The sequence below is a fragment of the Dendrobium catenatum genome, unplaced genomic scaffold, assembly GCF_001605985.2.
Source record: "Dendrobium catenatum unplaced genomic scaffold, ASM160598v2 fragScaff_scaffold_1557, whole genome shotgun sequence".
NCBI classification, from domain to species: Eukaryota; Viridiplantae; Streptophyta; class Magnoliopsida; order Asparagales; family Orchidaceae; genus Dendrobium; species Dendrobium catenatum.
In genome coordinates this window covers 8,056,293-8,075,258 of record NW_021320019.1, presented here as the reverse complement: position 1 = coordinate 8,075,258, position 18,966 = coordinate 8,056,293, and the positions used below count along the sequence as shown (strand labels likewise).

Here is an 18,966-nt window from a genome sequence, read left to right as displayed (position 1 = left end):
GCATGGAGGAATGCATGAATAACTAGGAGCATTTATATAGGATGTTTGCATACCAAGATATAGGATGTAAAAAATCCTAGTTTCTTAAGGAGATACTACAACTATAGGAGGTCAACATATAGCATTTTTCTCCCTTAATGCTCAATAGAAATTTAGGGATGCATATTCTAAATCACATTAACATGAATATTCTCATTAGAAAAAATATGCAATTTAAATTCATTAATCCAAAACACTTTAATTAAAAATTATATCAAATATTTTATAATTTTTTCAATAATAAAATCTCTAAAAATATCATTTTTATTTCAGTAGGATAATTATTACAATTAGAGTAAATAGTAATATTTTTTTATAAGTGTGCATACTTTCTCATGAGTTCACCATTATATTGTATCACTTTATTATTTGATTATGCATTTATACTTGTGTATACTAAGTGGTGTTTGTTCTTTTTATATTAAAAAAACTAAGTGTTGTTTGGAGGTGATAAAGCTCTAGATTTTTATATAATAAAAAAGTTCACTCCATAATCACAATCACTTGTTCTGGTACGGGATGAACCATTTATCCTCGACCAAGGGTAGATCTTGAGGGAGACAAGACTTCTCTTATTGCACTAGTAATGGTTGTCGGGTCCATCACATAAGTTGAAGGATTTTCTATGATATTCCTCCATTTTTTTGGATTTGGTCTTTTAAGGAGGGTCCTAATGCCCCTTCCCCAACATGATTTCTTCCACCAAGGAAAATAAAGATAGATGACTGTCATCCCTTATTTGTAGATTAATTCCTAAATTGATGTGTATTTGAGCGTGAGCTTTTATTGGTGCGTTTATTAAAACCTATTGGCCAATGAAGGGTTTTAGTTATACTTATAAAGGTGAGATTATTTGCCACAAATAATGTCAAACTATTGTGGGTTTGTATATTCACAGTGGTAGAGAGATAGTTTTTTTTTCTTAGCAATGCACGAACACCTGGTACACAAAAAAGTTTTTACATGGAAAACTTAAAAAGGGAAAAAGCACAGAAGATTCCACTATAATTGAGTAGAATACAAAGATTGATCTATCACTTAACTTATAGACGATAAAATTACAATAGTTTAGAGATTTGGTCAAACTCTGTATGGATACTCGAGTTTGTAATGACCATGGTTACATGATAGAAGTTAGAAGTCTAGCTATAGAGATTAGGAAAAGGACCAACAGAGTTTGTCAAAAAGGCAGAGGTCTGGTGGCAATTTATAGTGATCGACAACTTGGTGGAGGTCCCATAGTGATCAGTGATCGATGATAGGGTAGAGTTTTGATGATGGTTAGTGGTCTAGTGGAGGTGTGATAGTGGTCGGCGGTCCGTCGATAGTCTAGTGACAGTCGGTGGCTAGGTAGGGGTCCAATAGTGATTAGAGCCCTATAATAGTTTGGTGATGATGTAGCTGCAATCGATGGTCTGCTGCCTGACTGCACTATGGCTAAGGTCCCATGGTGATCAACGACCCCATAACGATCAAGTGGTTGTTCTAGATCGATAGCAAATGATGGCCAAGCGGGGTCTAGCACTGATCGATGGTCCAGTGGCAGTCAATGGTTCGATGGTTGTTGGCCAACAAAAGTTCACTTATGGTGGTGCTTGGGTGGAGCTATAAGATCCTTGAAGCCTTAGAACTTTCTTCAATCTCTAAACAAAAGCTCCCATCATGTAGAGAGCGTGATTCTATTTATAGATATTTAGAATGACATGCTCTGTAAATATGGAGAAAATCTAGGGCAAATTTAGAGTGCTCTATCGGATGGCCCATATTGACTCTTTCAATCATAAAACATTCATTCAGCATTTAGCTGTCTGAATGATGTCAAAATGAAGTGATCTTTGGCTTGTTGGATTCATCTCGTTGAGCCACTCGATTCGACTATTAGCACACTATATATTGATATCATTTGGCCATCCAATTAATACTCTGAAGCTTTTGAATAAACTTTAAGTCTTTGATTTGAGCTCATTTGGGCTTGGATTGAGTTGATTTTGGTGTCGTTAGATTCGTCTTGTCGAGACGTTTAACTTGACTATAAGTTCGCTGCAATTGCAATTTGAATGGCCCCTAAATTAATTTTAGAAGTTCCCAATTTAAATATACATCAAGATTCATAGTTGATCAAGTCAAATTTTTGGTGTTGTATCAACTCTTTTAGGATTATAGTAATTACCAATCAAATAGAATTTAGGGATAATTTAGTTTGTTGTAAAATGAATGCATTATAAAATAGAATTTGAGTGTTTAGTTTGATGGAAAATGAATGCATTGTAAAATTTTAGTGAATTTCTTTTGTACTTTCTAGTTCATTTTTAATGTATTATAATCTCACCCAATTTTAGCAGAATTTATTTTCATTGTAAGTTAGTTATGTTACAACCGCGCGCCCTCCACCGTAGCTCATAATCTATCGGCCACTACTGCCACCAACTATTAACAACCACAGCAGCCACCAGTGATGCTAACGACCATCACCACATGTTACCATCATCAGTTTTCTTTACATTACATTCATTCTACTTGAATTATATATATATATATATATATATATATATATATATATCCATCATAAATTTTAATTTTTTCAACGAACCAATTAGCTTTAATGTTGATTAGATTGACTGTATTTGGCTCATGAAAAAAGTTAATCGAAAATTATGATTTTCAGCTAAGAGATTTTAACTTTGAGTCTTAAATATATAAAGTGTGCATGATTTTATTTTATTTGATATAAATATAATAAAAAAGGTCGAGGTCCGACGGTAAACTCAATCGGAATCATGTTGGATAATCTCTGCCACGGGAGAGGTACGTGGCTTCCTTTAACTGGGTTTAAGATGGACGAATGGATGAATGGAAATTGATTCAATCCTGGCCGTCCAGATCCTTATTCGCGCCTTCCCTGATATATTAAGCTACACCGTCTCTCCGTTCCCGCCGCCTCTCAGATCTCCCTTAATTCTCCCTTGATTTTTCGACGCATTAGCGCTGTGATAAGTTCGAGGTATTTGAATCTCCTCTCTCTCTGTCTCTCACTCTCGTGATACTATCGAAGATATAGCGTAATCGCGCAAGACTTATGTTTTTCTGTTTGATATTGACGGAGTTAGGGTTTTTGTTTGCCTGCACAGAGTGTGGTTCGATGAGCGATTGATCGTTATTGTCATTTCTTCTAATCTTTCTGCATGCTTTTCCAATATTTCCCATATCTTTCGTTATTTAATTTCTTCGTTTATTGATTGTAGATTTTTTGGAGAGTGTTGTATTGGTATATTTCCGTTGTGGTTCTTTTGCTTGGCTTGATTCAAAGACAAGAAATTTTGTTCTGCAGTTTTTTTAGATATTCTAACGCACAAAAATGAAATATCTTAGTAAATCTTGCAAATCCAGATTAATTAAATTCTGAGATTGTTGATTCCTGAAACGTTTTGGCATGATAGTTATTAAATCATGGTAAATCCTAACAAAATTTTTGGCTGTGTACTTCGGAATTTATGGCTGTTAACTTCGAGATTTATGTTTAAGGCTTTGCAGACTGCACGCATAAGAACCCGATAGGAAAAAAAGGGGGAAAAGAGTACCCAAATCACTTTTGGCATTCTATTCCATTGAACTTGCTTAGTGCAAAATGAAAAAGGGTTATATCCTATAGTTGTATGCAAGAAATCACTTGCAATATCACCTAAGTAAAAATGATAAGTCTCCAAAAGCTACAGTTTTCACATTCATATGTAATTAAAAAGCTAACAGAAGTTGTTAAAATAAAATCAGGACAATTTGCCTGGCACATACAATACTAAAATGATAAATAGGCTGTAAAGCAACAAGAGCATTCAAACAACTATGAACAAAATATAGGTAAACATCAATATATTGCATGTACTTTCATAATGAGAGTGATTTAATATACTGGCAATTGAATGTGATCTCATCATGTTGAGTGATGTTGTTGACTAAATGCCTATGATAGATTAAAAAAACTCATTAGTGGATTAAAATTTAAAATTTAAATGAAATTTTACTAAATGGAGTAAATTTTTTACCAAAGCCTCTGGAAGCCCGTGGCCGTTGCATGTCTCACCACTTTCTCATGAATTCTTATCCCAACTATTGCATGTACATTAAGATTTTTGTTATTCACTTCTATCTCACTAATTTTACTATCATGTTGCATTTCAATTTGTGATATAGTGAAATATAGATCATATTCATAATAGTGACCAATAAATTTATGCAATGTTGCACAAGAAAATATGACGTCTACTTGCACGGCTAAAAGAAATTGGCACATATGAGTTAGTACTTGAATCTCTAGTTCCATATTCCAAATGTTCTCTTTATCATGTTGTGCAACCAAGCGTGTTGATGATTGAATGTCGTCATAGCCTCCAAAGTTTATTTTGAATGATTGAAATGTAGTGTCTTATAAGTATAATATGATAAGAAAGTATAAAAAATAAAAAATAAATGAATAAACGATAAGAAAGTATTCTGGAGATTTCAAGAAAAATTTTGTGATATTATAATTTGACCAATTATATCATATGAATCTGAATGTTGGGTGACAAATAAATCACTATCAGTTAGTTGAGTGTGCAATAAATGAATATGACAAGTGACGCGTGGCAAAATTAAGAATGATGGATTGAGAATAATTATGTGAGAGGGGCTATACCTATTGAAGATAAACAATAGATATGAGAGGTTTGGGCATCTATAATGGAAGAGTAGAAGATGCATAAATAAAGTAGTTGGATAAAATTAATAGGGAAGGATTAGGAAAGAAAAGGAATAGACCAAAGGTATTGTTGCTAGAAGCCATGAAAAAAAATTAAATAAAATAAACTTTACACTTCAGGAGGCACTTCACTGGATTACATGAATGATAAAGGATTTGTAATGCCGCCCCCCACTTAGTATGGTAAAGCTAACAATTTTAATTTATGGCAATGATATTTGATTGATTTTCTTGTGATTATGTTTTTTAGTTTTTTAATCCTGAATTTAGAGAGTAATTTTGGTGTTTGGATCTGCTAATGTTTGAATTTTGTGGATACAAGTTGGATTCAGGTTTGTGCCTTATCGGTACATCCTAAAAGGAACGACCAAGCAGAATTTAGTATACTCGCTCCTGTTGATTGATTGTTAAACAGTGCATAAAGGTTTTTGAGAGAGATTTGGTGGCTATAACTATGTCTGGGATCATAAATCACAAGCTGGACCCTCTTTCTTTAAAACCCTGCTGCTTGGACGATGTATGTTTTGCTGAAGAAAACAGTTCTTGCAAAGCTTCCTGCTTGGAGAACAGCAAAGGCTTCAGTGATGATATCCCGCCATTGAAACTTGCCGGTAGATTCTCAGCTTCTGTTACACACTTCCATAATGCAGAAGCCAGTGAATCCTCGTCCTCAGATCAAACTAAAGATAAGGATCTGTCTCCAGTTTGTCAAACTCCAGCTGAAAGCAAATTTGATCCATTCGCTCCTGGCCCAGATGACTTGATGCTTGCTCCAAAGAAGATGAAGGGTTCCTGCATGCCTCGTTGGCAGGTGCTGAGTCGTGATCTTACTATTGATTCTGAAGAAACTGCAGAAAATGATTTAACCGAGGATCCCAGTGCCGAAGAGTGCTTTTCCGAGCTGATTTTCAGTTCATTGCTTGAACTGATAATTTCAACAAAGCTTATGGAGATATCTGTCAATAACCAAGAAGTCGATTCTGATCAAACTGAAGAATGCAAGACACCCACATCTTTACCTCTTCTAACAGGCTTTGCAGAGACATGTCCACCTGCTCCTAGGAGACCAACATTGTTTTCAAAGAGATTTGATCATAGTATTTGTCGAAAATTGGACTTTAAAAGTTGCTTAAACTGAATCGTGAAGCTTCTGTCATGGAAATTTGAGGTTCCAATTGAACTGAGTTTCTGCTTTCTCTTCGCTGATGCTTTGTGAAGGCTTAATCAGAAGTTAAAGGTTCGAGTAGCTGAAATTTTGAAGAAGGGGCCTAAAATACCAAGAAGTGCACTACCTTATGACTGCTAAAGAAGTTCACCTGTGATCATATTCTTAGCAAAAAAAGCGACTCTTTTTTGGATTAAACCTTCTGACTTATTTAATTTATGTAAAGATGTATAAGTTTGTCTTTAGTACTTTTTAATTTGTGTTTGTGTAAAACTCTTCTATATATATGTATAAATATAGTTACTCTTGATTAATATTCTAGCCATTCTTTATATATTTTGAAGACATTCTGCAATTGTCATTTTTTATGCATATTATTATATTCAAGATTAGAGGCCAAATACTGCCTTAAAACAATCTTCTTGGTATTTAGTGTGCCAGCAGTTATTGGTGGGGTATTAGGTGCATAAGCCTATCTATTATGCTTCAGATATAAGCCTGCTGTTTCACACTTAACGACATTTACGTTAATTGGAATAAATATAGCACCCCTTATCTGCTATTTTGCTTTATCACTTTTTGAATTGCATGGATGTTATTTCATTTGTATATTTACGTACAATTGGATATATAGCTCATAGTTACCAAGCAGATTAAGGTCTTGGTGAACAGGCATGCTCCCTCAAAACAGAGAGATTATTATGTGCGGATGTCGAATGTGTCCGGAGATCAATCATAAACCAACAAATCATGCAATAAGTTATGCATTGGGTGATGTGGCGGCTTCTGATTGGTATCTGGACGCATTCGGCATTCACACGTAATAATTTTTTCTCCAAAACGAGCCTCATCATAGGAGTATTCATTGAAGTCGGTCAAGGACAAGCATATATTTCACCTAATAAATGTTGGTAGTATGCAAACTCATCCTAAGGGGTCGGCCAAGGGATGCATATGTTTCGACTGAGTTTGACTAAAAGAATCAACTCAATAAGTCTTCACTTAAAGTACTCACCCTATCAGGTCTCAGCCCTTTCAGCAGTTCTTCCTAGTTACTATCACTATCTTTGTGAATAGTGAAAATAGTTGGAAGTTGAAAATGTACCTTTTAATGCCCTTAATTTTCTTGCAGTTCTTTATATTAGCTTATTCTCCCTCATGTTCTATTATTTTAACCTAGCCAAGCTTTGCTAGTTGCATCAGGCATCACCAACAGGCAAGTTTTGATCCAACATCTTAAAAGATTTGGTAAGCGTGAATTAATGTCAATGATAAGAAAATATATTACATGGATGGATGCAAGAAATGTTGTCAGAGTTTAGATGGATGCCCTTAGGGCGAGTACTCCCAAGGGATCCTCTGACTCGACATTTTGTCGAAGACTATCCGGTACTCTAGCCCCGACTTCAATCTATATTTCAGTTTGAAATTATAGTCACATTAGTGATTAAGAATAGACTCCAACACCCAGACAAGTAAAGATGAGAGAGCCAGAGTTGACCAATGCATTTTTTGGATAGATTGAGCAGCAAAGCAATCTGTAAAGTTCAAAAAGTCTCACCGGGAGTCATACTAGAGAAAGTTTGATCTCACGATCATATTGCATACTTCAAGTCAATATCCTCATTGATGCACATCAAACACTAAGAGTTTGCAAAGGCATCATAGAAGAGTTTGCTTTTTGATGGTTTTTCTGCCCACCGGTAGGGTTATTACATCCTTTTTAGAGCTTAAAATGATGTTTCTTACACAATTTGTGGGAGATCAAACTGCTCAAAAGCTTGTAAGCTATTATGAAGAGGGGGCAGAAGCTAGCAATTCACTGAAAAGCTTAATTGTTAGATTTTAGAGATATATATATAATAGATCAAGGAACTTAAACCAGTAGTTGAAGAGGTAGCTCTTACTCTAAGGCCTACGAAAAGGGCCATTTGAGTATGTGCTTGACCTACAGTAGTTTCCAATAGTGATGTGAATGTTGTGGAATATAATAGTGTGGTCGAGTCTTCCTCAGTTGCTGATCACACAGAGCTGCCTACAAGGAAAGATCGCCCACAACAACATAAACACGATAGGAACAACTCTAGGACTAATAGGATGAAGAGAAGGTAATACATGTAGCAAGATTGACATCATCATGACCCAAAAATATTACTCCATCTAGTAAGGCCACTAAGGATTGCAGGCAGATTTTGTAATAAATGCTACTACACAACCTGGTAAGACTCTTTTCTATGTTTTTATATGTTCCAAATATGTCATCTAGAAGTCTAGAATCTGAATAGGAAAATTCTAAATTTAAGTAGGAAAAATCTTTCTAGGAGCGTTATGGCACTGGCATTAGGATTGTAACAGTATATTCCTCTTTGTTTGGAAATACGGGGCATGAGAGCAAAGCGGAACTACACATGGTGGTGTTGTAGTGCTTCCCTCTCTTTATTGGGATAGTGTTTGGCAAAGCATTGTGATGATGAGCTCTTTATTTGAGAGTATCTTTGAGCATCTAGAATTTTCTAACTGAGAATTATGGTGTTGTAGAATCGGGTGTTTTAAAATAATAATTTTTAAAATAATAACATATATTAATCTATACACAAGCCATGCCATCCCAACCCTTCCATGAAAGCTTTGTTGGGGAAGAAATGAGAGGAAAGGGGGAAAGAAAGGAGAATGAAGGTTTATTAGGTCATTTTCTTCCGTTTGTTTCATTCTAAGATTTCTTTTGGTCATGGTATGTAACTTGGATCCTACCTTTATTTTTTATTGATTTTATCATTGGTGAATTTAATCTCCCCCAAATTGATAAAAATATATTTTCTCTTGATTTATCTAACTTTTACTATATTATTTTTTATATATGATGATATCATCACCCTAAATATTTTGACTATAATATTATTGAATTTCACTAAGTAAATTGACAGTTATGATTTTTAGGAGTTAATATATAGTGTGTATATTTTCCTACATTTCATGCATAATATGTTTGGATAGAAAATAATAATATGATTTATACAAGATAAATGTAGCATTTATATGCAAGGAAGGCTAGCTATGAACACTATAATTTATATGAGTTCGTTATTAAAATATATTAATTTGTACAAGAGGATGGACCAATAGATTTTTCATAAGATAAAAAACTTATGGGGTAATCATGGATGTTAACCTGTAATTAATTAACTGATTACACCGGTGGATAAAGAGTGATGACTCTTTATTAATGTATTGAAAGTCATATATTAAAATATATGGATACTAAAATAATTAAAATATATGATTGACTGATGACATATGGAAGGATAAAAATATCACTTTTAAAGCTAGATAATGTCTTGTCTCACTATTCATAATTGTATCCAAAATTGCATTCACATGATACATTTGATTTGATTGAATTTTATTTATAAATATAATTGATATAGAATTGATTAAACTAGTATTGAGAGTGATATAACATGTCATAATATGCGACAGGGATATTAATAGATATTGATAGACATTGATACAACATATTTATAAGCATACTAATATAATATATTGATATGCTATATTGATACACATTTATATATGACACATTGATTAGTAGAAGTATATGATTGAATCATCATCATTAAAATAACTGATTGACTGATGCTTTTTTTATTATACATCCACTATTACTGATTGATAAACTTTTATCAAATTTCTTATAGATTGATGGACTTATTTTGCTTACTAAGATACTCTAAATTTTAGAGATCGTATTGGCTGCAACTTGTTATATAATATTAATTATATAGATTACTTATTATTTATACAACTAGCTTATTATTTGATATTGAATGAAATTAAATCATACATATTGATTCTTTTATCTTGAATCAGATGCAATGGTAAGTTTTGGTTACTTGCTAGGTTATGGGTTCATTATGTAATTTTCATTGATTTCAGGTCTAAGACGAAGTCAGGACCCATTGGAGTGAGGCTGATCAATGTTCAGGTTTTATTTTGTCTGTATTTAATATTTTATTTTGTTTTCATGAGATTTCAAAGGATATTTGATATTGTTGTGATCTCCTGGCTTTCATAAATAAAATTTTGAATGAATGAATATAGAATTACATTTTGATGTATATGATTTATAATTGCTTTCACTAGTTTATTTATATTTAAGAGTATTTAGAGATTGGAGAATTAATTTTGAGGAAAAACAAATAATTATTCTAAATATAGATCTTAAGACATTATAAATTGGTATTAGAGCAATAGTTATTAGAAGAATTAAATTATCACCAGAGCTATAGGATTGATCATGAGTGGGGTAGAAATTAGGCAGTATATATTTAAAAAAAAAAGGTAGTATATATTTTATTATTTACTTATTTGATTGATTTATTTGCATTTATATGTATGTTGAATTTGCAAGCTTGATTGATTATGAAAGAGAATATACATAATGAACAAAGTGTAGTAGTAGTTCAAGTGTCTTCTGATAGTGTGTTGCAACTTGCAAATATGGTTGCTCAGATTATAAGTGACACTTAAAGTAGACAATCAAGGATCAAAGATAGTGATGAAGATAAGCACCTATAAATATTTTATAAATTGAAGCCAACAGTGTTTAATGGAGTTGTAGAACTAAAGATAACAAAAGAGTGGCTATTGAGAATTGAAAAGATATTTGATATTATATATTATCTTGAGAGCATGAAGGTGTTATAAGTAGTATTTTTGTTTGAAGGTGAAGCAAGGAGGTGGTAAATAGGACAATATCATGAAAAATTCCAGGGAAAGATGAGTGCAGAGATTTCTTGGTTAGAGTTTATTATTACTTTGCAGGAATTGGTTTGTACCTCTGTGAGCACCTCTATGAGCATAATAATAAATGCAGGAGGCTTTCATGAGATTAAATCATGGAGAAAGGATAGTGATGCAGCATGAATCAAAATTTATTGTACTGGCCAGGAATGCCACTTAGTTGATTTGTATGATAAAATAGAAATATTATAGATTTTTTAGAGGATTAAAATATGAGTTGAGGCACTTAGTGGCACCATTAAGAATCTAAGAGTTTTCATAATTGGTTGATAGAGTAAGGTTAGTAGAGAATAATTTTGTTATGCCACTATTTAGATAGGATCTAATGAGAAGGAAGGCAGCTAAAGAATCCAGTATAAGTAGGTTAGAAACTTTTAAGAAAATATAAATGTAATAAATGATAAAATACATGGGATTCTAAGATGTGGAAAGCATCATATTTGGAAATATTCCTTGATTAATGGATAATGCTATAGATATGGTCAGCAAGGTCACTGGATGGTTGATTGTACACAACAAAGACATGAAGAATGATTGATATTGAGGGCATGATAGTCTAGACATGCTTATAGACAAGGGATGATTGGACCTAGGATGTACAATGAAGGATTAGTGGGCAAGACTGAAGCTTCTAGGAACATGATGGGATGGAAGAGGTATAAGTGGGAGTAAGTAATAGCTTATACATTTTACCATGATAGTGATAGTACATTCGAGAGTCTACAGTTTAGTGCACCAAGAGAATAATGATTTGTTTGAGAGATCCATTTGTATAATTTTCTATACAAAGAATTTATTTTTATTGATATTGATTGATGTTTAATGCTTAATAAATTGATACTATTGCATAACATATTGAATGATATGTGATTGAATGACAAGCATATATATGTGAATGCGTTGCTTTATTGAATATGATTTATTATTATCAATATTTTATTTAATATGCTAATATTATGTTGATTTGGTTTTCGATTTAATTTTATCATTAATTCAATTTGAATGAAATGATTTTATCACATTTATTTTTTAATTTCTTTTGAAGCGAATATTGGAAATATTGGAGATAATATTTTTTTAAGCTAGTTAGATTATAATAACATGATATTTTATAAAATGACTTAATTTTAAAAAATAATCTAAAATTTCTTAGCAGGAGTGTTGTGGTGTTGTGCTCGGGGGCGCAAAAACGTTGGAGAGTGCCACCCAAGCTTTAAGCTTTAGGGGTTTTCTATCAAAAAGGGGGTTTGAGTGAATGTTTCAATGTTGTGGTAGTTCTACAGTAATGTCTAGACCCTAGTGGTGAGCACAATGGTGATAAGTAGTAAAGTTCCATGGCACTAGTTCAAAATAGTGGTTTTTAAAATAATAAAATATCTTAATCTAATCGATTCCACCCTATCCCTTTCCCATTCCATGCATGCCTTGTCGGGGAAGAAAGAAAAGTAAAGAGAGAGAGAGAGAGAGAGAGAGAGAGAGAGAGAGAGAGAGAGAGAGAGAGAAAGAGAGAGAGGAGAGAAAATGTTGATCCGATCAATTTTTATTCGTCCGTTATGTTTTGAGAATTCTTTTGATTATGGTAGGTAATTTGAATCCAACCTTTATTTTTAGTGGTTATATGTTTGGTGAATTAATCTCCTTCAATTCAATAAAAATAAATTTTTTCTTAATTTATTAATCATTTATAGTACAACATTTTACTTATGATAGATATCATTATCCTGATTATTATTATTTTTATATTATTAAACTTTACTAAGTAAATTGATAGTTATAAATTTTTAAAACTTGTGTATAGTGTATAGATTTATCTAGATTTTATAGATTATTACATTTCATACATGATATTGACTTGCTTAGAGAAAATCATATTACATATATAAGATAAATGTGACATTTGCATACAAGTAAGGAAGGCTTATTATGAACACTTCAATTAATATAGGTTGGCTAAAAAATGATACCTTATATAAGAGGGTGGGAAGATGAGCTTTTCTTTAAATAAAAGTTTTGTAATGTAATCCAACAAGTTAGTGTGAGACCTCAAGGATCAGAGTTTAGCTTAGACTAGTTGACCTAATTAGAAATATTGAGTTTTGAACCCATTTGAATGTCTTTGTGAGTTTTGTATGCTTGAAAATGATTGTATGCATTCTAGAATGAGTCATAAGGGTAAGGAGAGAATTTGGGTGAAATCTAAAATATATCACTATTTGAGCACCCAAATGTTGGGTATTCGAGTGCCTAGGTGATGCTACAATACCAAGTGCCAAATTGTGACATTGCAGCACTCCCAGCTCTGAAATTTGATATTTTAAACTGGCAGCGTAGCGCTAAGTGTTTACACCGCAGTGCTAGGATACTAATAGAACATTAAATATATTTTAAAAGCATTATTCCATTCATTTTGATGCATGAAGCTGACGTGAGGAGATAGAAAGAAGAGATTTGGAGAGGAAGAGGAGGGATTTTGAGCCGCTTCAGGCTGTTTATAGCCATTAGGCCAGTTTACAAAGCTGTTCTTCTTGAGGTAAGTTATGTTTCTCCTATCTTAATTTTAAATAATTTAATATTTTTGGAACTTTTTTAATAAAATTTATATTTTTGTTATTGAAAATACGTATAACTTTATATTGGTAGAATTTTTACCGCATAACTTTTTATATGTTATAGAGATTGTAATTTCGAATATTTTGAGTATTTTTAAAACTTTCCACCGTGTGTTTTAGTATTTGTCATTTTTATTAAATAGAAAATTTTTGAAACTCTTAAAAATTATGACATTGTACGATTAAAGTCTTATAATGATGTTTAACAAAATCTATGGTAACTTGGTTATGTTTTAAAATTATGTTTTTCTGCTCAGTAGTATTTATGTTGCCTAATGTTAAGGCATTTTGGTAATTTTTGAATTGAGTCCAATTATTATTTAATTAATGAAGCACATTAAAAATATGTATAATGGTGAAAGAAAAGTGTGATGATGTGATGTTATGAAATGTTTTATCAATGCTAGTGGCGATTAAGGTGATATTCTATTATACTAGTGCTAGTGGGCGACTTAGATGGGATTATGTTATGATAGTGCAAGTGGGCACCTGAGGTAATATTCTGCTATACTGGTGCTAGTGGTCAACTGATATGGGATTCTATTATACCTATGTCAGTGGTTGTTCAAGGTGGGATTTTGTTATGCCAACGCTAGTGGATAATCTAGGTGAGATTTTGTTATGCTGGGGCCATTGGATAACGATTTGAGATTTTATTATGTCAGTGCCAATAGGTGGTCAAGGTGAGATTCTATTATGCCTGTGCCAGTGGGCAACCGAGGTGGGATTTGATTATACCAATTCCAGTGTGAGAAGGAGGTGGGATTTTGTTAATGAAGATATATGAATTTTGGTCTTGAAATCCATTCTTATAATCACTATAAAATGTTTGCATATAATTCAATCAATTTCAGCAAAACCTCCAAAGTTATTTAAATACTCTTAAAAGCTTATACAAAGTTATGTTTTAACTTCTATTTATATTTCAATTTTTTATACAGTACTTCAATTTATGATTACAACACAATATTTTTAGTTCTTTAGGTTTCAGTTATGGATTTATATTTTAAGCTGCGATAGCCTACTGAGCCGTATTAGCTCATTTCGACTATTACTTCCATTTTCAAGCCTAGGGAAGGGTAAGAAGTGAGCTAAGTAGTTTGGTTAGCAAGCTCTAGCTTATTCAATAGGTATTCCCTTTTGATTTGTTTTATTTTTGTAGGCTTGACTTTTATTTGGTTATATCATTTATTGTCATGTGCTCATGTAGATACTTCAGATTATATATACATTTGGATGATATATTAAATTTTTATTTTTTAGTTTCAATAGTCTTTGCTTTATATTTCATTTGGTAGTGTCTTTCTATAATGTATACTTTAGAAATTTGTTTTATTGCCTCTTCAACTAGATCTTAAGGTTAATCTTGCTACAATTGAACACAATACGACCTGTGTGATATTAAGTCTTATCGAGTTGGGTTGTGATAAGCTTTTTGCTATCAGAGCAAGGTTGGAAAAACAAATTGTTACGGATCCATTAGATTTAATATTTAAAAGATGAGATGCTTATGGGTAGTTTTTTGTGCTCATTTTGCTTGTTTTTCATATGAATGTGTTGCATTCAACTATGTTTAGTGTTTTGAGATAATTGATCCACCTCAACCAAATACATATATGATTAATTGTTAGAGCTTTAATTAGGAAACCCATGTTCAGGGTACAGTTCATGTGATTAGTTTTATGGCGATCTCTAAGATTGCATGTATAGTAACACAGCTAGAATGTAAGACCCATAGACGAGTTTCTAATGCCTGTCCTGATGATATGGATAAATATTTATAAATTTTGTGAGATTACATCCTCCCAAACTTTCAGGTATTATCGAGCTTAATGTAGTTGATGATTGGCTAATAATGATAGAGAATACTCTTGATGGAATGTATAATCCTCCTGAGAAGAGAGTTGCATTAGATTCATTTCTGTTGGATGGTGAAGTAAAGCACTAGTGGTTGGGCCAGTAGAGAGAGAAGTTTTAGGGTCGTGCAAATACCCTAGTCACTTGGGAAGAGTTTTTAGAGATATTCAGGGCTTGGTTCTTATCTCCTTTTGTTAGGAGACAACTATAGAGCTCTTTCTTAAGTTGATTCAGGAAAGTATTATTGACCTCAATTTTATCATAGTTTCCCTCTATCATGCTCGATTAAGCCTCATCAAACTCAATATAAGTCAAATTAGCATCAATTAAGGTTAAATTGTATCAAATTAATGGAATCGGATGAAATTGGACCCAAATCAACTTGAATTTAGTCAAATTGAGTTTGACCCGATCTCAAATCTGACCCAAACTAGCCTAATCAATGCTTCCAATAAACTTTCTAGATAGTTCAATTTCACATGTAAAACCAAATTCGAGCCACTATGCCGCTCAGTCATGTGACTTTCTCATTTTAAGGTAGATTTCAGTGTGTTTCTTAAGGATTAAGCAAGGCAACTGATTTGAACTGTCCCGTTTCATAGAGAGAGAAAGACCCGTTTTTCAAACTTCCTCCTTTCCCATTTTTTTCGGATTTAGTGTAGCAGCTTTTGGATGGCGGCGGATCACCGCCGGCAGTCGACAGTGATGTTTGAGGAAACATATGAAGATAAATGAAAGTTCGAACAAGGGGTAGGTGAGTCGGTATTTAATGCTGGTGCTCTGGTTAGAAGAGAAGGATTGTTGGCTAGAAGGAGATCTTCAGGGGCTCTTATCATCATTGAATGTGTATTTCCAGTTGTTGAGAAAAACGTTTTCGTGGAAGGAAAAGGTAAGTCGATTTTTGCTATTGTTGTTTGCAAAACGCCAAATATGGTGAAAACATCTGTTTTATCTCCATTAAAAAATAACGACAATGGAGCTTCATCTTCAGGGATGAATCTTATTATTAGCAGATTTGGCAATTCAAATGCAATCCCTGTTTGCAGCGTGATAAATGCGAATTCCAAGTCATATGCTAACAGTAATTTTTGTAATTCTATTGATGAAGTGCCAAATGGAGTTAGGATTGATTTCGATTTAGTAGAGGGAGAAAATACAGAGTAGGTGTTTGATAACTTGCCTAAGGAGGTTGGGTTTAAGGTTAACCCATGGAGGAAAAAACCTCATATTAAATTGAATTATACTAAAACTGATAACATCTTATCAGAGGATGGTATGGCTGTAAAGTTTGATGGGGTTATTGAGGATTTAAATGTAAAAAGATTTCAAAATTCACAGGTAGCAAAAGTTTTTGAAAGTTCGTTAGGGATGTTAAGCCCTATAGAAGTGGTACAAGGCTAATAATGAGATAGAGAGGTGAATCAGTATTTAAAACAAAAATAATCTTAAATCCAAAAAACAAGATTCACCACAATCAAAACCAACGATGCGGAAATTAAAAGTGCGAAAGTAATAAAGAAAGAACACACCGGATTTCTAGTGATTCGGTCAAACCTTGACCTACGTCAACTCCTTGGAGGCACCCTCCAAGTATTACACTAAAATAAGTGTCTCTCCTTTAGCCCTCACAGCTAGGCAGAGAAGCCCCTACAAAATCACTTCCACCTTCCTCGGTGCGGCGGAGTTGCCGGGTCCTTTGACACCAAAGAGATTTTCTTCTTTGGTGAGCTTCCCTCGAGACAACCCTTGAATCCGATGGTATTAAGGTGCAAGCCTTCCGGACCAACCGTGTGGAATCCCCCTCCACTCTCCCTTGAACCCCCCCCCCCCCCCCCCCCGCTCCTTCCCCCTCCTCACAGGATTTTCTCCCTCTCTCAGACTTCACCCGTTCCTCACTCTCTTTCAAGCTTTCTCTTCAAGTTTCCCCCATAAGAACGAAACTACAATGGCTGCCAAAGACACTTACAAAGTGCCTTGTCATCTCTTAAAAGAAGAGCTAAAAATGAGCTCATTAATGCAAGTTGCCGAAATTATCGTCCAGGACGATATACATATCGTCCTGGCTGATTAGTTCAAATATGAGGAAAATCATCCTGAATATCACCCTGAAATGAAGCTGGAAATTGTCTAATCGTCCCGGACGATCTTGCAATCGGCCTGGACGAAATCAGCATTAATTGCTTTTCAAAATAGCCAGAGAAATTTTGGAAAAACTATCCTGGATCGTCCTGGCCGATATTTTATAGTCCAAGCCGATCCACCAGGCCGATATCCAAAAATAAGAATTTCTTAAGAAGATCTAGCGGTAGATTCTTTCTGAATTGAGCCTATCGTTATGGCCGATACAAAATCATCCAGAACGATGTGTTTTGCATAATGACGGCTGCTTTAATGAGGATGCCCTAATTTGGGTTTCTGATTAGATCGTCCAGGCCGATATAAATATCATCCTGGACGATGTTAGCAAAAACATAAACTCTTAGGAAACTGTTAGAAATCTTCCAAGTTACAAAGCATTAGGAGCCACACCAAATATAATAGACTCAAGAAAGGAAAAAAGGTACAAACTGACTCAGACCTAGTCTACCCAATCTTGAGCTGGTTCCAAATTGCAGTCTGATTGTGTGAACCTGAAATGTCAGTAGATAAGACATTCGTAGAGAAAAAGAATGTTTGCTATCATCAAAATCATAAGCCATAGATCCGCAACAATCTTCCCCTTTTTGATGATGGTAAATATTTCAAATTGAATTTACAAAAAGGAACATTTTATCCTAATCTCCCCCTCACTAGAATAACACTTTAAAAAAATAAGAGAGATAAAAATATTTTTGATGTTTTAAATTTTTTTAAAAAGAAAAAAAAGATACAAATTCAGCAGTACGTTCTCCCCCTTTACATTATCAAAAAGAGAGGAGGCACAAACAAAAAACAAAACAAAGACAAAAAATGTTCCCTGATCTAGTGAAAAAACAAATATTCTTAAAATGAGAAAGTTACCTCTTAGTTTTAATCAAAAAACTTAGTAGAATTAGATTGACAACGCATAGCCCAGAAAAATTTAGAAATTTAGAATTTGATAATCCAAACTCAAGTTCTTTAAAAAGGCTCAAAAACTTTTTAATTCAATATCCAAATCAAGGAATAAATGGGAAAAAGAAACATTAATTTTTCAAAACTCCTTTCATAAAATATATATAATAAAAAATTAATGCATAATTATTGAATCAGGAATCATATTTTTCAAAATCAAGTATCGAAAGTATCAAGGGTTTTCTTAAGCTTTTAGGAAGTACAAGAATGGTAAGCATTAAATTTTGTGGGCACATTTTATGCCTCTTATCAATTTGAATGGCGCTCTTTGCATATCTTTTGATTTTTGATACACTTTTGTGTATATTTTTTAATTTGGCATCATTGCGCATCTTTTATTTTTGGCATCATTGGCCAATTTTTTTTTAATATGCTACCTTTCTAAAATCTTAAAAACAAAAGTAAGCCCATCCTATTGATAAAGCGAATTCTTGATTAAGAAAATTATGAGTTAGATTCAACAACTTGCAAAAGATTCCTATGCAATAAATAAAACGTAAGGAGATAAAAAATTTAGTTTCAAAAACCAATTTAAAAGATGAAAAAGATTTTAAATCAAAAGTAGGATAACCTTTTTTAGGAAATAGAGATTGAGAATAAAAAACAAGAGTTTCTTCCTTTGACTGTTTTAGAGAAGTCAAACACAACTTACCAAAGATTTAAAGAAA

At 33.2% G+C, this 18,966-nt stretch overlaps 1 protein-coding gene across 2 annotated transcripts; it reads left to right on the top strand.

Annotated features, from left to right (window-relative positions):
* Nucleotides 1–2,922: 2,922 nt before the first annotated feature.
* LOC110113588 (unknown protein 1-like) lies at nucleotides 2,923–6,187 on the top strand. Of its 2 annotated transcripts, none has more exons than XM_020846230.2 (2): nucleotides 2,923–3,040; nucleotides 5,097–6,187. In XM_020846230.2, exon 2 carries the CDS (start codon nucleotides 5,229–5,231, stop codon nucleotides 5,910–5,912), a length of 684 nt encoding a protein of 227 aa, XP_020701889.1. In that variant the 5' UTR covers nucleotides 2,923–3,040; nucleotides 5,097–5,228; the 3' UTR covers nucleotides 5,913–6,187. The 2 variants fall into 2 exon arrangements, with proteins under 2 accessions (XP_020701889.1, XP_020701890.1); XM_020846231.2 differs by having other exon boundaries at nucleotides 2,958–3,040; nucleotides 5,107–6,187.
* Nucleotides 6,188–18,966: the final 12,779 nt, after the last annotated feature.